Source organism: Archocentrus centrarchus, chromosome 7 (genome assembly GCF_007364275.1).
Source record: "Archocentrus centrarchus isolate MPI-CPG fArcCen1 chromosome 7, fArcCen1, whole genome shotgun sequence".
NCBI classification, from domain to species: domain Eukaryota; kingdom Metazoa; phylum Chordata; class Actinopteri; order Cichliformes; family Cichlidae; genus Archocentrus; species Archocentrus centrarchus.
The window spans coordinates 14,526,784-14,544,333 of NC_044352.1; the positions used below are offsets into that span (position 1 = coordinate 14,526,784).

The following is a 17,550-nucleotide window of genomic DNA, read 5'->3' on the forward strand; positions in this document are numbered from 1 at the left end:
AAATGGTTAACTTGACTTATGAAATTTTTGTTACAGTAAGAGTAAAACTGAAAAACAGCATGGGGTACAATGAGCTGAATATGCACTATGTGCTCATTCAATACTGTGACACTAATGGAGGAAATAACTGAGGATTTGTACCTATATATACCTGACTGAGGTTGTTTTTCTAACCATTATTCAAACTAATTAAACTACTGCTTTTTAATGTCAATTGTGTCAAAATTGACAACAAAAAAAAAAAAAAAGAGAGAAAACATAGACACTGTTTCAGTAAATTTCTGAACAGTTCTTTTTCATAGCCTGAATTAGAAACATGCCAGTTTTTACTGTGCTAATATTAACAAACACTTTCCAGCTTTAAAGTAATTGGATATACTCTAGCCCAGGGATCCTCAAATCCAGGCCTCGAGGTCCGTGTCCTGCAGGTTTTAGACGTGTCCTTGATCCAACACACCTGAATCAAATTGAGACAGTGGTCTCTTACAAGTACCTGGGTGTTCATCTCAATAACAAGTTGGACTGGACTACAAACACAGACGTCCTGTATAAGAAGGGCCAGAGTCGACTCCACCTGCTGAGGAGACTGAGGTCCTTTGGTGTCTGCAGGACTCTGTTAAAGACCTTTTATGACACAGTGGTAGCATCTGCCCTTTTCTATGCAGTGGCCTGCTGGGGGGGTGGATGCACCGAAAGGGACAGGAGCAGGATCGACAAACTGGTGCAGAGGTCTAGCTCTGTGTTGGGATGTCCTCTGGAGTCTGTGATGGTGGTGGGTGAGAGGAGGATGTTAGCAAAGCTGACATCCATCATGAACAACCCCCATCACCCTCTGCATGAGACCGTGGGTGAGCTGAGCAGCTCCTTCAGTCAAGAGACTGAAACATCCTCGCTGCAGGAAGGAGCGCTTTCGCAGGTCATTCATCCCAACAGTAGTTAGACTGTATAACACATCATAATGTCTTGAGTCACTTGGACACTTTACCTCCTCTGCCATCACTTTATCCTTACAGTCCAGATACATTTTATCTATTACACTCACCCATATAATGCATATCGTGTATGCTGTGTACCTTAGCGGCTACAAATGTATATAATATTTTGATATCTGTATATAGTGTTTTGATGTGTGTGTGTATGTGTGTATATGTACATGTGTGTATTGACTATATATTTTCTGTATATAGTGCTTATGTATATGTGTATAGTGTTTTTCTATTTTATTTTATTTTATTCTATTCTATTTTTAGTTTTCTGTACTGAGCTGCTGTAATGCGCAAATTTCCCCGTCGTGGGATCATTAAAGTTTTATCTTATCTTATCTTAAATGGCTGAATTACCTCCTCAGTATGCAGTCAAGTTCTCCAGAGTCCTGCTAATGACTTCTATATTTGACTCAGGTGTGTTGGATCAGGGACACGTCTAAAACCTGCAGGACACCGGACCTCGAGGCCTGGATTTGAGGATCCCTGCTCTAGCCTAAAGATCTTTTTAAGATCTTTTCCATATGCAAGATTTCTGTTTATGTAACCTTTAGATTCTGGAGTTTGTGACGCTCATCGGATATTATTTGCTAATGTTAAATTATGCAAACTTAGACAACTCTAAAGCAATCTGAAAGGGTTAGGTCAAACTGCAATGTAAGTTGGCTATAAGTGCTATGACAACATTAAAAGGAGATGAGCATAGCTGTGGCTGTGCAGAAGATTGTATTTTATTTTTTATTTAGTTCAAAAGGGCTAACTGCATCTGCTTCAGGAAACATCTCCAGTCATCCAGGCTTTTTGATGCCATGTCATCTTAATCTACCTGAATGAGTTTGCACCATGCATCACTGAAAACAAGGGGCAGCTGCAGGATTTTGTACTGCAGTTCAAACATACAATCCTTAAAAGAGAAAGTGTACCTGAAAAGGAGACTCGCTAATCCTTTACACTGAGAGTTGTGGGTGCCTGGAGTGATGGCGTGTCATTCTGTAGCGTCAGAGTCCTGGCTGTTATATTCAGCCGTCTCCATCTTGAGGATGTAAGGAATGATGCTGTCAATAGAAACATTTCCTATTAAGCCAGTGAAGAAGAGCTCCTCTGTGATGCTTGAGTTCATGAGGCGCAGCGCGGGCAGACGAGTCAGGATACGTGTCAGCCTGAGGAATGGAATAAAAATGTAACACATGGTGTGATTTACTTGAAAAGGAATAAAGGCATCCAGACACACATCCACTGAAAAGAAAAACACAGCAGTTTAGGGTTGTGCCACTGGAAGATGATGTCAGGGATCGACAATGGTCACAGTGAGTGGTGATACCTAGCCAATCAAGGCCATTTTTAGATCAAGTCCCATTGCACCCATTATGTGTAGTGGGTACACTGATCCATCATCATCATGCACAGACAAACTCTTTTTAATTAGAGCCTAATGTGATGGCGCACTTGGTGCACTTGTCTTCTTTGTTTTCCAACCTTTTTTTAAAATATTTTTTTTTAGCTTTTTAGCCTTTGTAACTGTTGACAAAATGATACTGTTTACATAATTTAGATAATTTTTCTTTTGTTTATCTATGTCATAACTGTGAGATTATTTTAGTGACATCTATTGTTTATGTTATTTTATTTAGTTCAAGTTATGATGCTTTTATTTTGAAGGTCAAGCTTGCTTAAACTCATTTAAGCACTGCTCGCTTGTGTGGAAATAGGCCGCACCAACAAGCAAGAAGTGAGCATGAGCTTGCAATGTGCCCCGTAGACACTTATAAGGAAAACTTGGAAGAATGGCAACTAATTCAGTTTTTGCAGCATGGAGCCAATGAGTATTCATTCATTCATGGTACAACACTGTCTAAAGGCACGTCACTTCACATTTTTTAAGCTCTTTAATGTAATAATAAATAGTAAGAATCATGACAAGCCAAAAGAGAGGAGCCTGACAGTCGAACAGCAGTCACACATCAGTCACAAGCTTGTCTCAGACATGCACTGCAGTCCTGCACTTTTCTAGGCATTACCTGTTTTGCCGCTACAGAAACAAGAACGAAAATGACTTATGTAGTAAGATTGGACATTTGACGGTCTTAATACAGCTCTCTTGCACAAATTCTGAGATGTCCTACTGTGCTTATTCGAGAATGGTGCAAATAACAGGCTGGTGAATTCACAGCCTCAAAAAAAAACAGTGAAAATAAAAGCTTTGAAGCTGGCAGACAGTGATGTGTCCCGCTGAATGAAACGGGTATATGCTGGTGAGAAATTGTACAACACCCATTACAGGGGATATCCTCCAGCAGTGAATGAAAAATATAAAATAAATTTAGGAGTCTGGATAACATTACAGCCCCATTTCATAACAGAAAACCCTTCAGCAGACATCTTATTAACTTCTGCAAACCTATTTTGCCCTAATTTAGAGGCCTCAAATCCACCATGTTGTTTACTCTCCATTTCAGATAAACACAGTCAAAGTGCACACAGGGTACCAAACATCCAGGAGTATGAATATCACATTGCACATCTTTGGCTCAACTCCTTGTGGTTTTGGAGTCTATAGACCCTAAAGGTAAGACAGACGTATGATGACAATATCCCCCTGCAGGAGGATTAAAAAAAATCACGAAGGACCCAACCAAACTCAGAATAAACTTACACAACTAAAATAAGACTGGCATACCAGTTACTTTTCCATCTTAGTGCTGGGTATTAATTCATGAAGTTAGAGTATTACCATGAATATGAAACTACTTGGAAATAGAAATAACTTTCTTTATCTTTGTGTTCCCCACTTTGCTTTGAACAGGGGTGAGAGCAGGATAGGAGGTATGAATGTACCTGTAGGTGTCCTCTGGATAGGTTTTCTGCACATAGTCCTGTAGTTCCATCAGAGCTTTCTCCTGTAACTTCTCAATCTGTCCACTACTGTCCACACCTGGGTGATCTAATGAGTCAAACACACAACAGTTGGACTCCAAAAATAAAACTTAAGTTTCATTCCTTTCATTTGACTGATAACACCTAGACTGTCCATTATTATTTTTGTCAAAGAATATCAGACTCACCTGGGCTGAACAACACTATAGCCTTCAGGTAGGCGTATTCATAGCTGTCTGTCTCTAGCCTTGTCATGCTGTTACAGAACTCCTGAAATTTCCAGATATGCTCCATCACCTGCTTCACCCTTTCCCCTGACAGCTTGTCTGAGACAGAAGAAAGTTTACATTTTGATGTATAAAAATTCATCATTTAAGTCTTTTCTTCTTCTTTAATCTTTTCTTTCTTAATGGTTCAAGGAAAGTTACTTAGGGAAACAACAAAAAGCATGTGATCACCGTGAGAAGTTACAATTAGTGGCAAGTTTTGTCACTTGTTTGGAATGTAGTTAGCTTTATTGAGCCACAATGGTCTTAGCAGGGGGATTTTTATTTTACATCCAAGTACAATTACATTTCAGAGCTTCATTACAATATAAATAAACACAGCAACAGTCTGTTCTTATTTCATCACATGTAAGTAATAAAGTTGTGTTCTATACTTAAGGCCTACATTTGTTAATTAAAAAAAAAAAAAAAAATCACATTTCTTTACTCCTGTTTATATGTGTGTGTGTCCTACTGTGAAAGATGACGAGGTCTGTGGTCCATACCATCCTGGATGCTGCTTTGAAGGTGGTTGATGATGGCTGCAAGGATGGTCGACAGGTTCATCACATGAGCGCACTGAGCAAGACCCAGAGTGAACAACTCGTTCCAGCAGGCTCGCACCAAACTGGTGTTTGCCTCCTGACTGAGAATAGAGAGAAAATATTTTGTTGATTAACAATCATTCAGTAGGATTCGCAAAGCTACAAACTGTAGAAGACAGAAGCTTGCAGTATTAATGGTTTAATTCAAGCGTCAAATGCTTTCTCACCCAAGAGCTGAGAAGGCTGGGATTGAGCGTGCCCAGTGCATGGAGAGGAAGAGAAGTCTGGATGCTGATTCACAGATATAGTGTACATTCAGATACTCAGGCATGGGGCTGGGCATGGTCAGCTAGAGGAAAGACACATACACAACATAACACAACTGCAAACAATATTGAGTGTAAAAATCTTAATGCAAACAGGTGAATGGAAACACAAAAAAAGCACAAAACATAGGTTAACTTAGGTGCTCCAGTTAATGCACATTCCACAAAATGTCCAGCAGCAGAGCTGCTTGTTACATGTCATATCTCTCTCTGTACATTTCCCGTCTCTATCTCTACGATGAAAATAAACAAACCGCTCCTAAAAACAAGTGCTCACATGCATACCTACTGGTCTGCTCTAAAACAGAACAGACAGCTGAATAATGTCTTGTACCTCTAATAAAATGCTTCTGAATACCAACCATCCTTTTCTGTATCCTTCAACTGTCAGTCATGTCAGAATGGTGTGGATATTATTCTTCTCATTACACGTGGGCTTTACCCACCTTAAAGCTGACATGGCTGTCTGTGAGGAGTGGTCCTTCCACCTCTATGATGGGGGTCTCCTGGTCTCGACCAATCAGCTGGATCGTTGTTCCACTGACACACTGTGACTTATCAGCCAGATTCTCTTCGACTCCAACTTCAGGTGGGTTGAAGACTTTGGCAAGAGTGTCAAAGGCACTGTGTGCAATGCATACAAAACGACCTTTCATTAACTTTATTGATGGGAAACTCTTGAAATTCACAAAGGTATAAATGTGTCCTTATTACAGACATAGATACTTTAACTCATTAACACCACTCTTATTCTCTAAATGCTGTTTGTAAAACAGCATTTTTATATATATATATATATATATATATATATATATATATATATATATATATATATATATATATATATATATATACATGATTATCCATGAAAAATAATTATAACAACAAACTCGTATTAGGTTAATTCAAATAAAAACAGTGCAAACCCAACAACAAGACCCTATCTACTTTGTCTGCACCAGGGTGGTGTTAGTGATAAAAAAATAAAAATAAAAAAGAAACATTGCAGATACTACAACCCACAAGATATAACTGTGGCTTTCTGGTTTAAATATGTAAAATAATAAAGGTGATAAAGAGGAACTTCTAAAATTACTGCAAAGGTAACAAGAGAACAAAATCTGACCAAGCCGAGGCAAGAGTCCTCTGTAAGTGCTGACTGACAGACCGTGTTATCTCGCTGGCGGACTGCTCTTCATGTTGGCCGTCTGAGGTATCACCATTGTTTAGGTTTTCTTTTAGCGAGTCACTCAGGCTGGCCAGTGATGTCACAACGTTGGCTAGCGTCCCCAAGTCTCCCTGCCCACAATCCATCTGAAGACAAATGAGATAATGCAAATTATATCCCATCATTCAGGTCATCTAACCAGCATCTACTTAGCATATAATAGAACCTAGGACAGATTTCCTCCTCAAACCTATTTAAACTACTCAAAACAGACATATGTTGCATTTACTGGTACATGGTCTCTTGAATGATCAGATGTACCTTTGAATCAGCTGCCAGCACTAAAGTTCCATCACTCTGGATCAATGGCTGTTGGATGTTAACCAGCATCCCCTGATCCAGCAAGCTGGATCTACATGTGACACAAAGCATCATCAAAACAAGATCACATAACAAATCACTGGAAGCTTAAAGACGGTGCAAATTAAAGACCTCAGGCCCGATGTTTGTCTATAGGTCTGATTTCCACTGACCTGGAGCCATCTGCCTCTGTATCGGAGATAAAAGTTGGTGTGGCAATGAGCGGACTGTTTAGGTCCTTACGAATATAGATCTTTTGGGTGGAGGCAGCACAGTTGGCGTGCCTCTCTCTGGGAACTATGTCGATGGGTTTTCTCTCACTCTGGACAGCTGAAGATTAACAGGAACCAGAATGTGTTAACATTTTCTGATGCTGACAAGTAAATGCTAAGAAAATTGTGCTACTCCTTGAATTTCTACCATCATGCACTGAGGGCCATGCTAGTGAAATCTAGTGTCTTGAAGAATACTTTGGCATGGCTGCAGGTATGAGGTCATTTTGGTTTAAATAATTAGAATAGTTCTCAGTTGGATTTCCTGGCAAAATAGCAATAAAAAAAGGACTGAACCCATAATTTTTACTGAACATGTCCAGTTGCTGTAGGGACAGTGTTTGTTAAACAACCTCCTGCAGCACAATCCAGTATCACACCTGTCTGAACTTTATACATGACAGGTCAGAAAAAAAAATAAGACTTTTGCTGACCATATCTCACTTATTTCTCCAGGGAACTGAATCTATTTTTCAGTGACAATACTTGACTTGTTATTGGGTGTATTTTTGTACTGTGTTCTGGACTTGGATGCAAACTCACATTCAGTCTTCATCCCCATCTTAAGGCATTTTCTCAACCGACAGAATTGGCAGCGATTGCGGTGGTGTTTGTTGATGACGCAGTCCTGCTTGCTGCGGCAGCTGTAGGTCAGATTCTTCCTCACACTCCGCTTAAAGAAACCCTTACATCCCTCACAACTGACGGCTCCATAGTGACGTCCTGAACACAGACAAAAAAAGGTTTGATTCTGACTCACTGTGTGCCTGTGGTTGAGACTGTTGACACAGTGAAGCTGAACATACTGCTGGACTTCGTCAAATTATCTGCAAAGCATCACAACTCTACTAAATAAAGTACCTGAAGCCTTGTCCCCGCACACCACACAGTACTCCACCGGCTGTGGTCGGCTCAAATCTCCTGACTGTCCTAACAACCGTTCCATTGACACTGGATCTGTAACAATCTAAAAAAATGGATTAAAACAAGACCAAGTTATTACCAGTAGTGTTGTCACATATGTCACATATGGGATGATATTAAAAGGGAAAGGTACCTGTATTCTTCCTGGCATCAGGCTGTCTGCAGCAGTGAAGATGAGCTGTTTGGCATTGTGACTGTCTGGTGAGGCCAGAATGACCTTTCCTGCCCCTGAGCTGTCAGCTGTAGTCAGAATGAACTGCTGCTTAGGGGCACTGGACGGGTTCATCGCTGTCACTATCTGGATCTTCTGACCCGTCTGCTGGTCGGTTACAATCTGGGAGGATTAGAGATGAAAGTGGAAGACAGAACAAGAGGGAGATGTAAAGAGTGGAAGACCCCACTCAAAAATTGTAACATCAACTTTTTCAGTGCTCCTGCTAAAAGGGGACAATGTCAACAGGTTGAAGCATGTTCTCTTAAGTTTGAGAGTACAGTTGTTACCTGAATTCGCTGTGGTGTTGTAGTGGGCTCAGTCGAGATGACCTGAAAGCGCTGTGGTGACTCACTCATCACTGAGTCTGACGGAGAGGACGACACCTAATTGGTTAAATTGTTTAAAAATAATCTTAATCAATAGGTCTGCAACAAAAATAAATATAATCTGAATATGCATAAAGATCTAAAATGTTTTTCTACAAAATTTTATACACTTTTAATGTAAGTGGAAGAAGTCAGCAGAAGGTGCAATATATCTCAAGGGTAACCAGACAACCAAATATAGTATCAACCATCAACAACAAAAAAAACCAAAAACTTTCATATTGGTTAGATGAAGCAACTATTTCAGCACCCTCACCTCTGCTTCGTGCTCAGAGTCCACTTTCTGCTGGGAAAGCAGATTCAGGTTGGTCGTCATGATGATGTAAAGTCATTAGTGAGATCTGTTTGGAAGCATGTCAAAGACAATAATCAACCAAAAAGATGCCAACTGTCCCAGAAGAGCAGGCTGACACTGCAACATTTAAAAATAAATTACTCATAATGCATGACATTGGATAATTTTGTATGCTATTACTTGGCTGCTGAAGCACACCAATTTCTTGCTGATGCATTCTTATAAATGTAAGAGCAGTTTTGAGAAGAAGGCGACATAAACACTAAACTCTAATTCCACTTGGAAAATACCAAATCAGTGTTGCAAACAGCAATGCCTTTGCAACCCAATCCTTACAATCACTAAAAAATTAAACAAAAGACAGAAAAATTAAGCTTCTTTCTCCACATATATGTTCACAAATGCAATTATTGAACAATCTTGAACTAAAAGTTAAATTGACAAAAATATTTTCTGTCTTACTATCTTGTCAGCTATATAGTAAGCTATAGATTGCTGTACCATCACACATCTATTGTAACATTCTTCTTTTTCAGGCAACTTGAGCAAAACATTTCACATAACAAATCCATCTTTGGCATAACAGCTGTGATGTTACCAGGAATCACAGGCCAAAGCTCGTGCCCAGCGTAATCAAGACATGAGACCTGAGGACCTGCCGATAACCCTTGATTGCTCTATTTTCAGAAATAACTTCACATTGTGCAATAAAATAGTGTAAAGACAACTTGGCGTGACTTCACACTGACTTTAGAGCCATACTTTTTGTACTTCTGTATATTCCCACACAGAGAGTGAGCCACTACAACAGCAAGATTTCTCTTCATTTGGTAATAGAGATGGCATGTTTTTACTACAGAAGAAAACACAACTTGCTAACAATATTATATAAAATGCAAAATAAAATGAAAGGGCTATTAGTTAAATTCAACTTTATAAAATGTGCTCTTTTGAAAAATAAAATTACACTCAAAGTGAAGTAAAATTAATAGCCTCTATAACCACCACTGCATTGGTGATAGATATTAAAGATACTATTATACTTTATTATGTTTACCAGCTATATTGCTGCACCTAAATTGGTTAAATTTAGCAAATTCTTCCCTGCATTTTGAGTGGCATCAATAACATTGTCAGACCAATTATACTTGTTTCGGAGCACTGTGCCTTATCACTGAAACATTAAAAACCTTTTTAAGAAACCAATACCACAGCAACACAGAGGTGTATCAGTCTTCTATATGGGCAAATATTAAAATGCTGCCAAGACTTAAAAAAACAAACAAAAAAAAAACAGGTAAATATGAAGTTGCTGAGATTGTTTGAAGAAAACTCTGAAATCTACTTTTTATGTTTTTCAAAGCACATTTTTTATTTCAGTGTAATCCGATAGTATGTATAAAAAATGTCAAACAAGCTGCATGAAAAAAATCAAGAAATTAGAATGATTTTAAAGCTGTGATCACTGACTCACAGCATCTTTAGTCTTGCACATCTGGGGAAGTGTGTGTTACAAAATCTAAATCAACACCCTACTCGTTTAATTCTTATTAATTTACTTGCACTTGAAAGATTTCAGGTCGTCTCTGTTTATTTGTTGTTGTTTAAGAATATAAGCTGACAGCCACTGGAGGAAAAAAAATGATTTATGTGCCTGCAGTACCCCTACAGGTTCCATAGGAGTATGTAGCTTCACACTGGTTACTGATTGGTCTAACAGTAGGTCCATCATTACCTCTTTCTTTAAACGTATCACAACACAGAACAAAATGGAGAATCTGGCAATCAGCCAGTAACACTGGAGATGAATCCTCATGATAAATATGTTCGAGCAATTTTGTTTTCAGACACCAAACAGATGAATGTTGAAATTCTAGTGGTAAATATAAAAAGGCAGCTGTGATGAATAAAAGATATGATCGCAGCAGTTTCAATCCACTCCCGTACTCGGGATGGCAAAGGTAAAAGGGTCGAGTTCATCTGCAGTAGCTACAGCCTTGCAGCGTTAGCCCCTTCAGCTAGCTCACTGCAAATAAACGCAACTGGAGCTGCAGTGAGAGCCGACTGCAGCTGCGTCTCCTACTCTGGCTGTCATCTTAGCACGCAGGGATTAGTTCAAGTCGACAGCGGTGTCACCGTATTTATCAATTAATCTATCTGTCAGCAAAGCACATCAGCCTAGGCGGACTGCCACTGATGTTTCACGGTCCGTGCCTGGACTCCGAGCTGCCGGAGACGGCCAGGAAGGGAGCTCCGCATCGGCTAGCTAACAAGCTAGCCGGGAGATTAGCTGCGCTCTTTTATGTTCCTGTATCTCACAGAGCTTTCTGCTGTTTTCAGTCCAGGACTCAGACTTACCTCCGGGAACTGGCGGTCACAGATTTAGGGCGCTCTGCTATTTTATAAAATATTTGTTTTGGTTTTCTTCTGTTAAAGGTCATAGTTCGTGACCCCGCTCCGCCAGCGAGTTGATGATGGTTGAGTTTTTTTTCCCCCTCCTTCCTCTCGCTCGCGTCCCCGCGCGACTCCAACACCCCCCCCCCCCCCCCCCCCCCCCTACCCTCGGCGCGAGCCAGACAGGACTGACGTCATTATGTCTGACTGTCTGGCACTTTGTTGTTAAGTTACGTTTAATCAAATTTACATAGTAAAACAAAACGTGTAATAACAGATGAATTTAAACAGGATAGAGACACTGTTTTTCCACCAGTGTCTTTCTCCTCTTCTGTCTTCCCGTAAAGCACTCGAAAAACCGCATAATATACATAAATGATTATACATGATTAGAAATACTATGAATATTACAAATATTAAAGAAATAAAATGTCCACTTTCCTCTTTTTTTTTTTTGTTTGTTCATCCACTTAATGCTGCATAAATGAACTACTGTTGTGTCTACACAAAACAGGAAACTTAGCAAAGAAACAATTTTAAATTGTATCTCTAGGCACTTTGTTATTAGCACCCTGTTGCCAAGACACATAATGTTTTCAATTATTTATTTTTTTTAGTTGAAGCTATAACAAAAGAGTTTGACAGGCATAAAATTGTTTTTTTGCACCAACAAGGCAATTCCTGCAAAGCCTCATCAGAAATGGCCTCTATGGAAGGGTGGCTGTCAAGAAGCCATTCAGGAAGGGAAATGAGGAGAAAAGACTGAGGCTTGTGCCAAATTACAAAAGAACTGGACTGATCATTGACAACAGGTCTTTTGTAGTGATGATTAAAAATTTTAAATTTTGGGTTCAAATTGTCACCAATGTGTACAGACTTCAGAAGAGAGGTACAACAGTGAGTGTCTACTGCCATCTGTGAAACACACGGGAGACTCTGTCATGGTTTTTGGCTGCATTTCAGCCTGTAGTGTTGGGGGACTTGTCAAAACTGATGGAATTATGAATGGAGAAAGGTACTGACAGAGTTTGATCCACCATGCAGTACCATGTGTAAAGCATCTGATTTGCAGTGGTTTCAGTTTTCAGCATGTCTTTGATCCCAAACACACTGCTAATGCAGTAAAATTATACCTGGATTGAAAAACACACAATGGAACACTATCAGTTATGGATTGGCCTCCTCGGAGCCCCAGACCCCAACATTATTGAAGCAGTGTGGGATCATGTTGATAGAGAACTGAACAAAAGGCAGCCAACATCCAAAGAAGTGCTTTGAATGTCCTTCAATAAGCCTGGAAAACTATTCCTGAAGACAATTTTAAGAAAAAGGCACAAGCCTGAAATAACGGCCTTTCATTTCTTTTTCAGATCTACAGTACTTTGAGTGCCTGAAACAGGATTTTTATTTAGGTCATTTTTTTTTTTTTTGTTCATAATTGTTCTGTTTTCCCATATTATTCCCACTCTTGGAGCTTCTCTTTTTTGCTTTGAATACAATGATGTTTAGCAAAATAAAAAAATAAAAAAATAAAAAGGTTTTTTTATATTCTCTTTTTTCCACACCACTTTGAATACAGCCTACTGTGAATATAGAGCATTGGACCATCATAGTTACACAGAAATAACTTCTTTATTATAACTAGCTATTAGATACATGTATAGATTCCTCTTCTTTTGAGCACATTTAACTGAGGACTGATAAAATCAACTGAGTGTATGCTGCGTATATTTATGTTGCACTCTACTATAATAAATCAATTTTAAGATCTTGGGCAATGAACTAGGAGGGAGCCAATCTATCACGGTCATAGCTGTAATGTGTTCTGCATGACACTGATATCTTTTATTTTTCAAATGCCTTATATATTAACATTTCTGTAAATGTTGATCTTCAACTGTATATTAAAGGCCCAACAAAGCTCAAATAATCACACCTTGACCTGATAGTGGCAGTATATAGATTACAGTGAAGTTTTAAGATAGTGTTTATTTGTCACATGCACAGTTATGCACAGTGAAATGTATTTTGTACCTGCAACCATATATACACACACATATAAATAAGAAGAATAAAAATAAAAATAAGTAATTCACACTATACACTATACTCTATATACTATACACACTTTTACATGGAATTATAGATTATAATATTTACATTGTGCAATAATAGTCCAGTTAGGAAGTTCAAGCCTTTGGTACACACAGAGGGGAAGGGTCAGTTCATCAAAAGGTCATCCTACAAATAGATTACCAGGTTTCATTTGCCCATGTCACTTCTGTTTTGACTGGCATCCTGCAAATTAAAGAGAACCATTTATATCTTTAATAACCTTCATTATACATGCAATGCAGTATGTGGGTTATACACTCACTGTACACTATATACTGTACACTATATACCTTCCTAGTACCTTGGAACCAATTTCAGAACTGCCTTAATATTTCATGGCATAGATTCACCAATGTGCTGGAAACATTCTTCAGAGAGTTTGGTTCATATTGACATGAGAGCATCACACAGTTCCTGTAGATTTGTCAGCTGCACATCTGTGATGTGAATCTCCCCACTTCTTATTGAATGTTTTCTCTTTTTCGAGCCATGGCTGTAATCTGAGCAAATCAGCAGTTTCCGAAATACTCCAGGTCAGCCCATCTGGCACCAACAAGCAAGCCACTTTCAAAGTCACTAAAATTAGCTTTCATCCCCATTCTGATGCTAGGTTTGAACTTCAGCTGGTCATCTTGACCATATCAACATTACATTTGCATTAATGAACAGCTGAACAGGTGTACCTAATGGAATGGCCAATGAATGTAATTAGCCTTATATATCACTCCTTCTGAGAAATGACACATTAATGCACCGTAAACCCAGGTAAGTTGAATCTATTTAAAAAAACCAAGGTAACTCGTTGCCTTAAATTTTTTAAGTAACGAAACAGTTGAATCAGTGCAGTGGACTATGTTCAGTGTACTTGAGGCCCTTTTGGAATGCAATGGAAGATCTAATTTGAATGTACTAATAACAGAGTTTCAGTAACTGAAGATACTTAGTTTAAGCAATCATTCACCACCCATTTATTTAACTTGTTAAGTAAGCACTAATCCATTACCAATTGAACTAAATTGTATGTTCTAATTGACCAAACTTATCTTTTATAGTTCGGACAAATTAAAATATGCCATCACATATATTTTTCCATGCAATCTCATCCCCTATTTTTTATTTTTTTTTGGGGGGGGGGGGGCTTATGTCATCCCAGCTGACATAAGGCAAGATGCAGGGTACACCCCATACAGAGAGAGTCAGCCAACCATTCACACCTGTGGGCAAATTGATCAATTAACCTAACCCCAGTAACTCCCTGCCTTCAGATCCACACAGACACAGGGAGAACATGCAAACTCCACACAGCAAGGTGAAGGTGGAATCGAACCCAGACAATTAGATAGCTATTCTAGCTGTGAGGCAGCAGTGCTAACCACCACACCACCATGCTCCCGGTAGCAATGATATTTTTTATGATGTTGAACTATGTCTGTTTAAATTTATAAATTAACAAACATGATAAAACTCAGCCCTGCTGAACACTGGTACATTAACATTTACAAATAACATTTGTCCATGGAACAATGAAAAACTGTACAAGTAGAGAACCAGAGGGTGAACAAAAAATAAACACAAAAAAACAAATATCTACTCTTTCAAACTCCACACAGCAAGAGGCAGGGGCCAAGGTGGAATTGAACCTAGACCTTTTAGGTGTCATTCTAGCTGTGAGGCAACACTGCTAAAGGAGGTATAAGGTACCACCTTATGTCAAATGCATGTCAAGATCTTATCAGTAATAGATAAAGATCTATAGTATAGATAAGATAAGCAATTTTCATATAGATGACGTCATATTTTTAATTGAATGTAGATTATAAAAATTGATAATATTATGTAAGGGGTATATGGAAATGAATGTCAGGGTTGGTGCTTATGTGTCACTATAGGGGAGGTGGGTGAAAGTATACATAAATATATATATATATATTTATATATATTTATATATATATATATATTTATATATTTATTTTAATTGGGTATTTTATTTTTATTTTGTAAACATAAATAAATAAAAAGGCACAGGACTTGTCATTTCAGTTGTGTGAGACATTACAGCATGTATAGTTTGTTTTTTTTTTCTTTTCATTTTTCATTCAGCTATGACTGAAACATTTTGCTGTGGACCACATTGGAAATCTTTACTTAATTTTATTTGTATATGTTTAATTCCGTCTAAAAAAAGTAATGAAATCAAGATTCGTTTTACCCGATTTTTGCAAAGAAGATAGCACCAGGACACCGTTAGTGAGCCTACTGAGACCTCTGTGTGCCACCACGAAAGTGATCATAAAATAAGTCAGACAGAAAGGTCGGCAAGCCTGAACTTTCGCCCCCTCCTCCCTTCCTCTCTGCCCCCGCCTCTCTCTGTCCTGCTCCTCCTCCTGCTCCTCCTCCTCCTCAGTTAGGGTTTTGTGTTTAATTCTTCTGAGGAAAAAGAAAAATTAAAAAATGAAATTGTAAATTAAAAAATATAATTGAAAATAAAAGCAAATAAAATAAAGAAAAAGAAGAAAAGCAAATGAAAATATATAAGCAAAAAAAAATAAAAGTAAATGACAAAAACTAAAAAGTAAATGAAAAACAAAAAAAATGAAAGCAAATAAAATTGAAAATTAAAAAATAAAATTTGAAAATAAAAAATAAAACTGAAAATTAAAAAATAAAATTGAAAATTAAAAAATGAAATTGTAAATTAAAAATAAAATGTAAAAACTAAAATGTAAAAAATACAATTGAAAAAATAAAAGTAAATGAAAAAAAATGAAAGCAAATGAAATTGTAAATTAAAAAAATAAAATTGTAAATTTAAAAATAAAATTGTAAATTAAAAAATAAAATTTAAAAAGTAAACTAAAAATTAAATTTTTAAAAAGTAAAATAAAAGTAAATTAGTGAAATCATCTGTTTTTTTTTTTTAAAAGTTTCTGTTTTCTAGTTCCACTGACCTGTAACAGAAAATAGACACTAAAAATCTCCCCTCCCTCCTCCCTCCTCCCCCCTATGTTGAGCCTCTTTGAGATCTTATCCACCTCTCTGTATTACAGTGTATTACAGTATTGAAAAAAGAAAACCAATAATTTAGACTTCAGTGGGGGCCACACCTATGCCCCCTATTCAGGGCCTCTCTTTTCACGGTAACACCTCTGTTTGCTTTAGGTAAGATACAGAAAAATAACGGTCACCGAACCTCTTTAGCTTGCTGGACACATCTGTTTTTGTAAGATAAGAACCCCACACCCCTTTTCCATAAAATTGAAAATTAAAAAATAAAATTGAAAATTAAAAAATTAAATAGAAAATTAAAAAATAAAATTTTAAATTTAAAAATAAAATTACAAAGTAAATAAAACTAAACTAAAAATTAAATTTTTAAAAGTAAAATAAAAGTAAATTAGTGAAATCATCTGTTTTTTAAAAAGTTTTCTGTTTTTCTAGTTCCACTAAAAAACCTCCCCCTCCCTCCTCCCTCCTCCCTCCTATGTTGAGCCGCTTTGAGATCTTATCCACCTCTCTGTATTACAGTGTATTACGGTATTGAAAAAAGAAACCAATAATTTAGACTTCAGTGGGGCCCCACCTATGCCCCCCTATTCAGGGCCTCTCTTTTGACAGTAACACCTCTGTTTGCTTTAGGTAAGATACAGAAAAATAACGGTCACCGAACCTCTTTAGCTTGTTGTACTCATCTGTTTTTGTAAGATAAGTACCCCACCCCCACCCCACCCCTCTTCCGATCAATCAGTTTCGTAAATGGTCCAGACTTTTACCGTGAGCACATCAGAGCCTGTCTCGTTTATGAAAAAAACAACTGAACCTACTAAATAGAATAGAATAGAATAGAATAGAATGCCTTTATTGTCATTATACAGGATGTACAATGAGATGGGAGGGCCACTCCTGTTCAGTGCCATACAACAGAAAATCAAACTCTCTAAAATAAAAATAAAAATATTATAACCTAGTATAATCAAGAAATATACAGAAAAGAAAGAATGTATAAAATATACAAAAAATAGAATGTATAAAAAATATATACATACATTGGTGCATCTGTACATTGTAAGAAAAGTAAATAAGTGTATACATATAATAATAATGAAGATGATGAATATTGCACTTGGCGAATGAATATTGCACTAGTGAATGAATACTGGATATTACACAATATAGGAATGTTAGATATTGTTCAGTATGAATAATCTAATATTGCACAGAGATGTGGGTGTTGCACAGTTACGGTGGGTGAGTGTGAGAGTTCAGGGTGGTGATTGCTCTGACGAAGAACCTGTTCTTGAGTCTGTTTGTTCTGGCAACCGTGTAAAACAAGTGATTGGCAACTTTAGTTAAGGTAAGTTACGCTTATTTCCCCTTTGTATGTATAGTTCCAGCCTCATAACTCAAAAAAAAAAAAAAAAAAAAAAAAAA

At 37.6% G+C, this 17,550-nt stretch overlaps 1 protein-coding gene across 3 annotated transcripts; it reads right to left on the bottom strand.

The window, feature by feature from the left end:
* Positions 1–1,369: 1,369 nt before the first annotated feature.
* On the bottom strand, positions 1,370–11,106 carry nr2c2 (nuclear receptor subfamily 2, group C, member 2). Of its 3 annotated transcripts, none has more exons than XM_030733612.1 (15): positions 10,972–11,106; positions 8,575–8,659; positions 8,220–8,315; positions 7,852–8,052; positions 7,656–7,761; positions 7,338–7,517; positions 6,696–6,852; positions 6,484–6,574; positions 6,163–6,308; positions 5,441–5,618; positions 4,896–5,017; positions 4,630–4,769; positions 4,046–4,183; positions 3,819–3,924; positions 1,370–2,143 (listed from the first exon to the last, which is right to left on the bottom strand). In XM_030733612.1, the coding sequence occupies exons 2-15, from the start codon at positions 8,632–8,634 to the stop codon at positions 1,969–1,971; spliced, it is 1,896 nt and encodes a 631-aa protein (XP_030589472.1). In that variant the 5' UTR covers positions 8,635–8,659; positions 10,972–11,106; the 3' UTR covers positions 1,370–1,968. The 3 variants fall into 3 exon arrangements, 2 of the variants coding, with proteins under 2 accessions (XP_030589472.1, XP_030589473.1); XM_030733613.1 differs by having other exon boundaries at positions 8,220–8,296; positions 10,972–11,000; XR_004020187.1 differs by lacking the exon at positions 1,370–2,143 and having other exon boundaries at positions 4,599–4,769.
* Between the last annotated feature and the right edge of the window lie 6,444 nt (positions 11,107–17,550).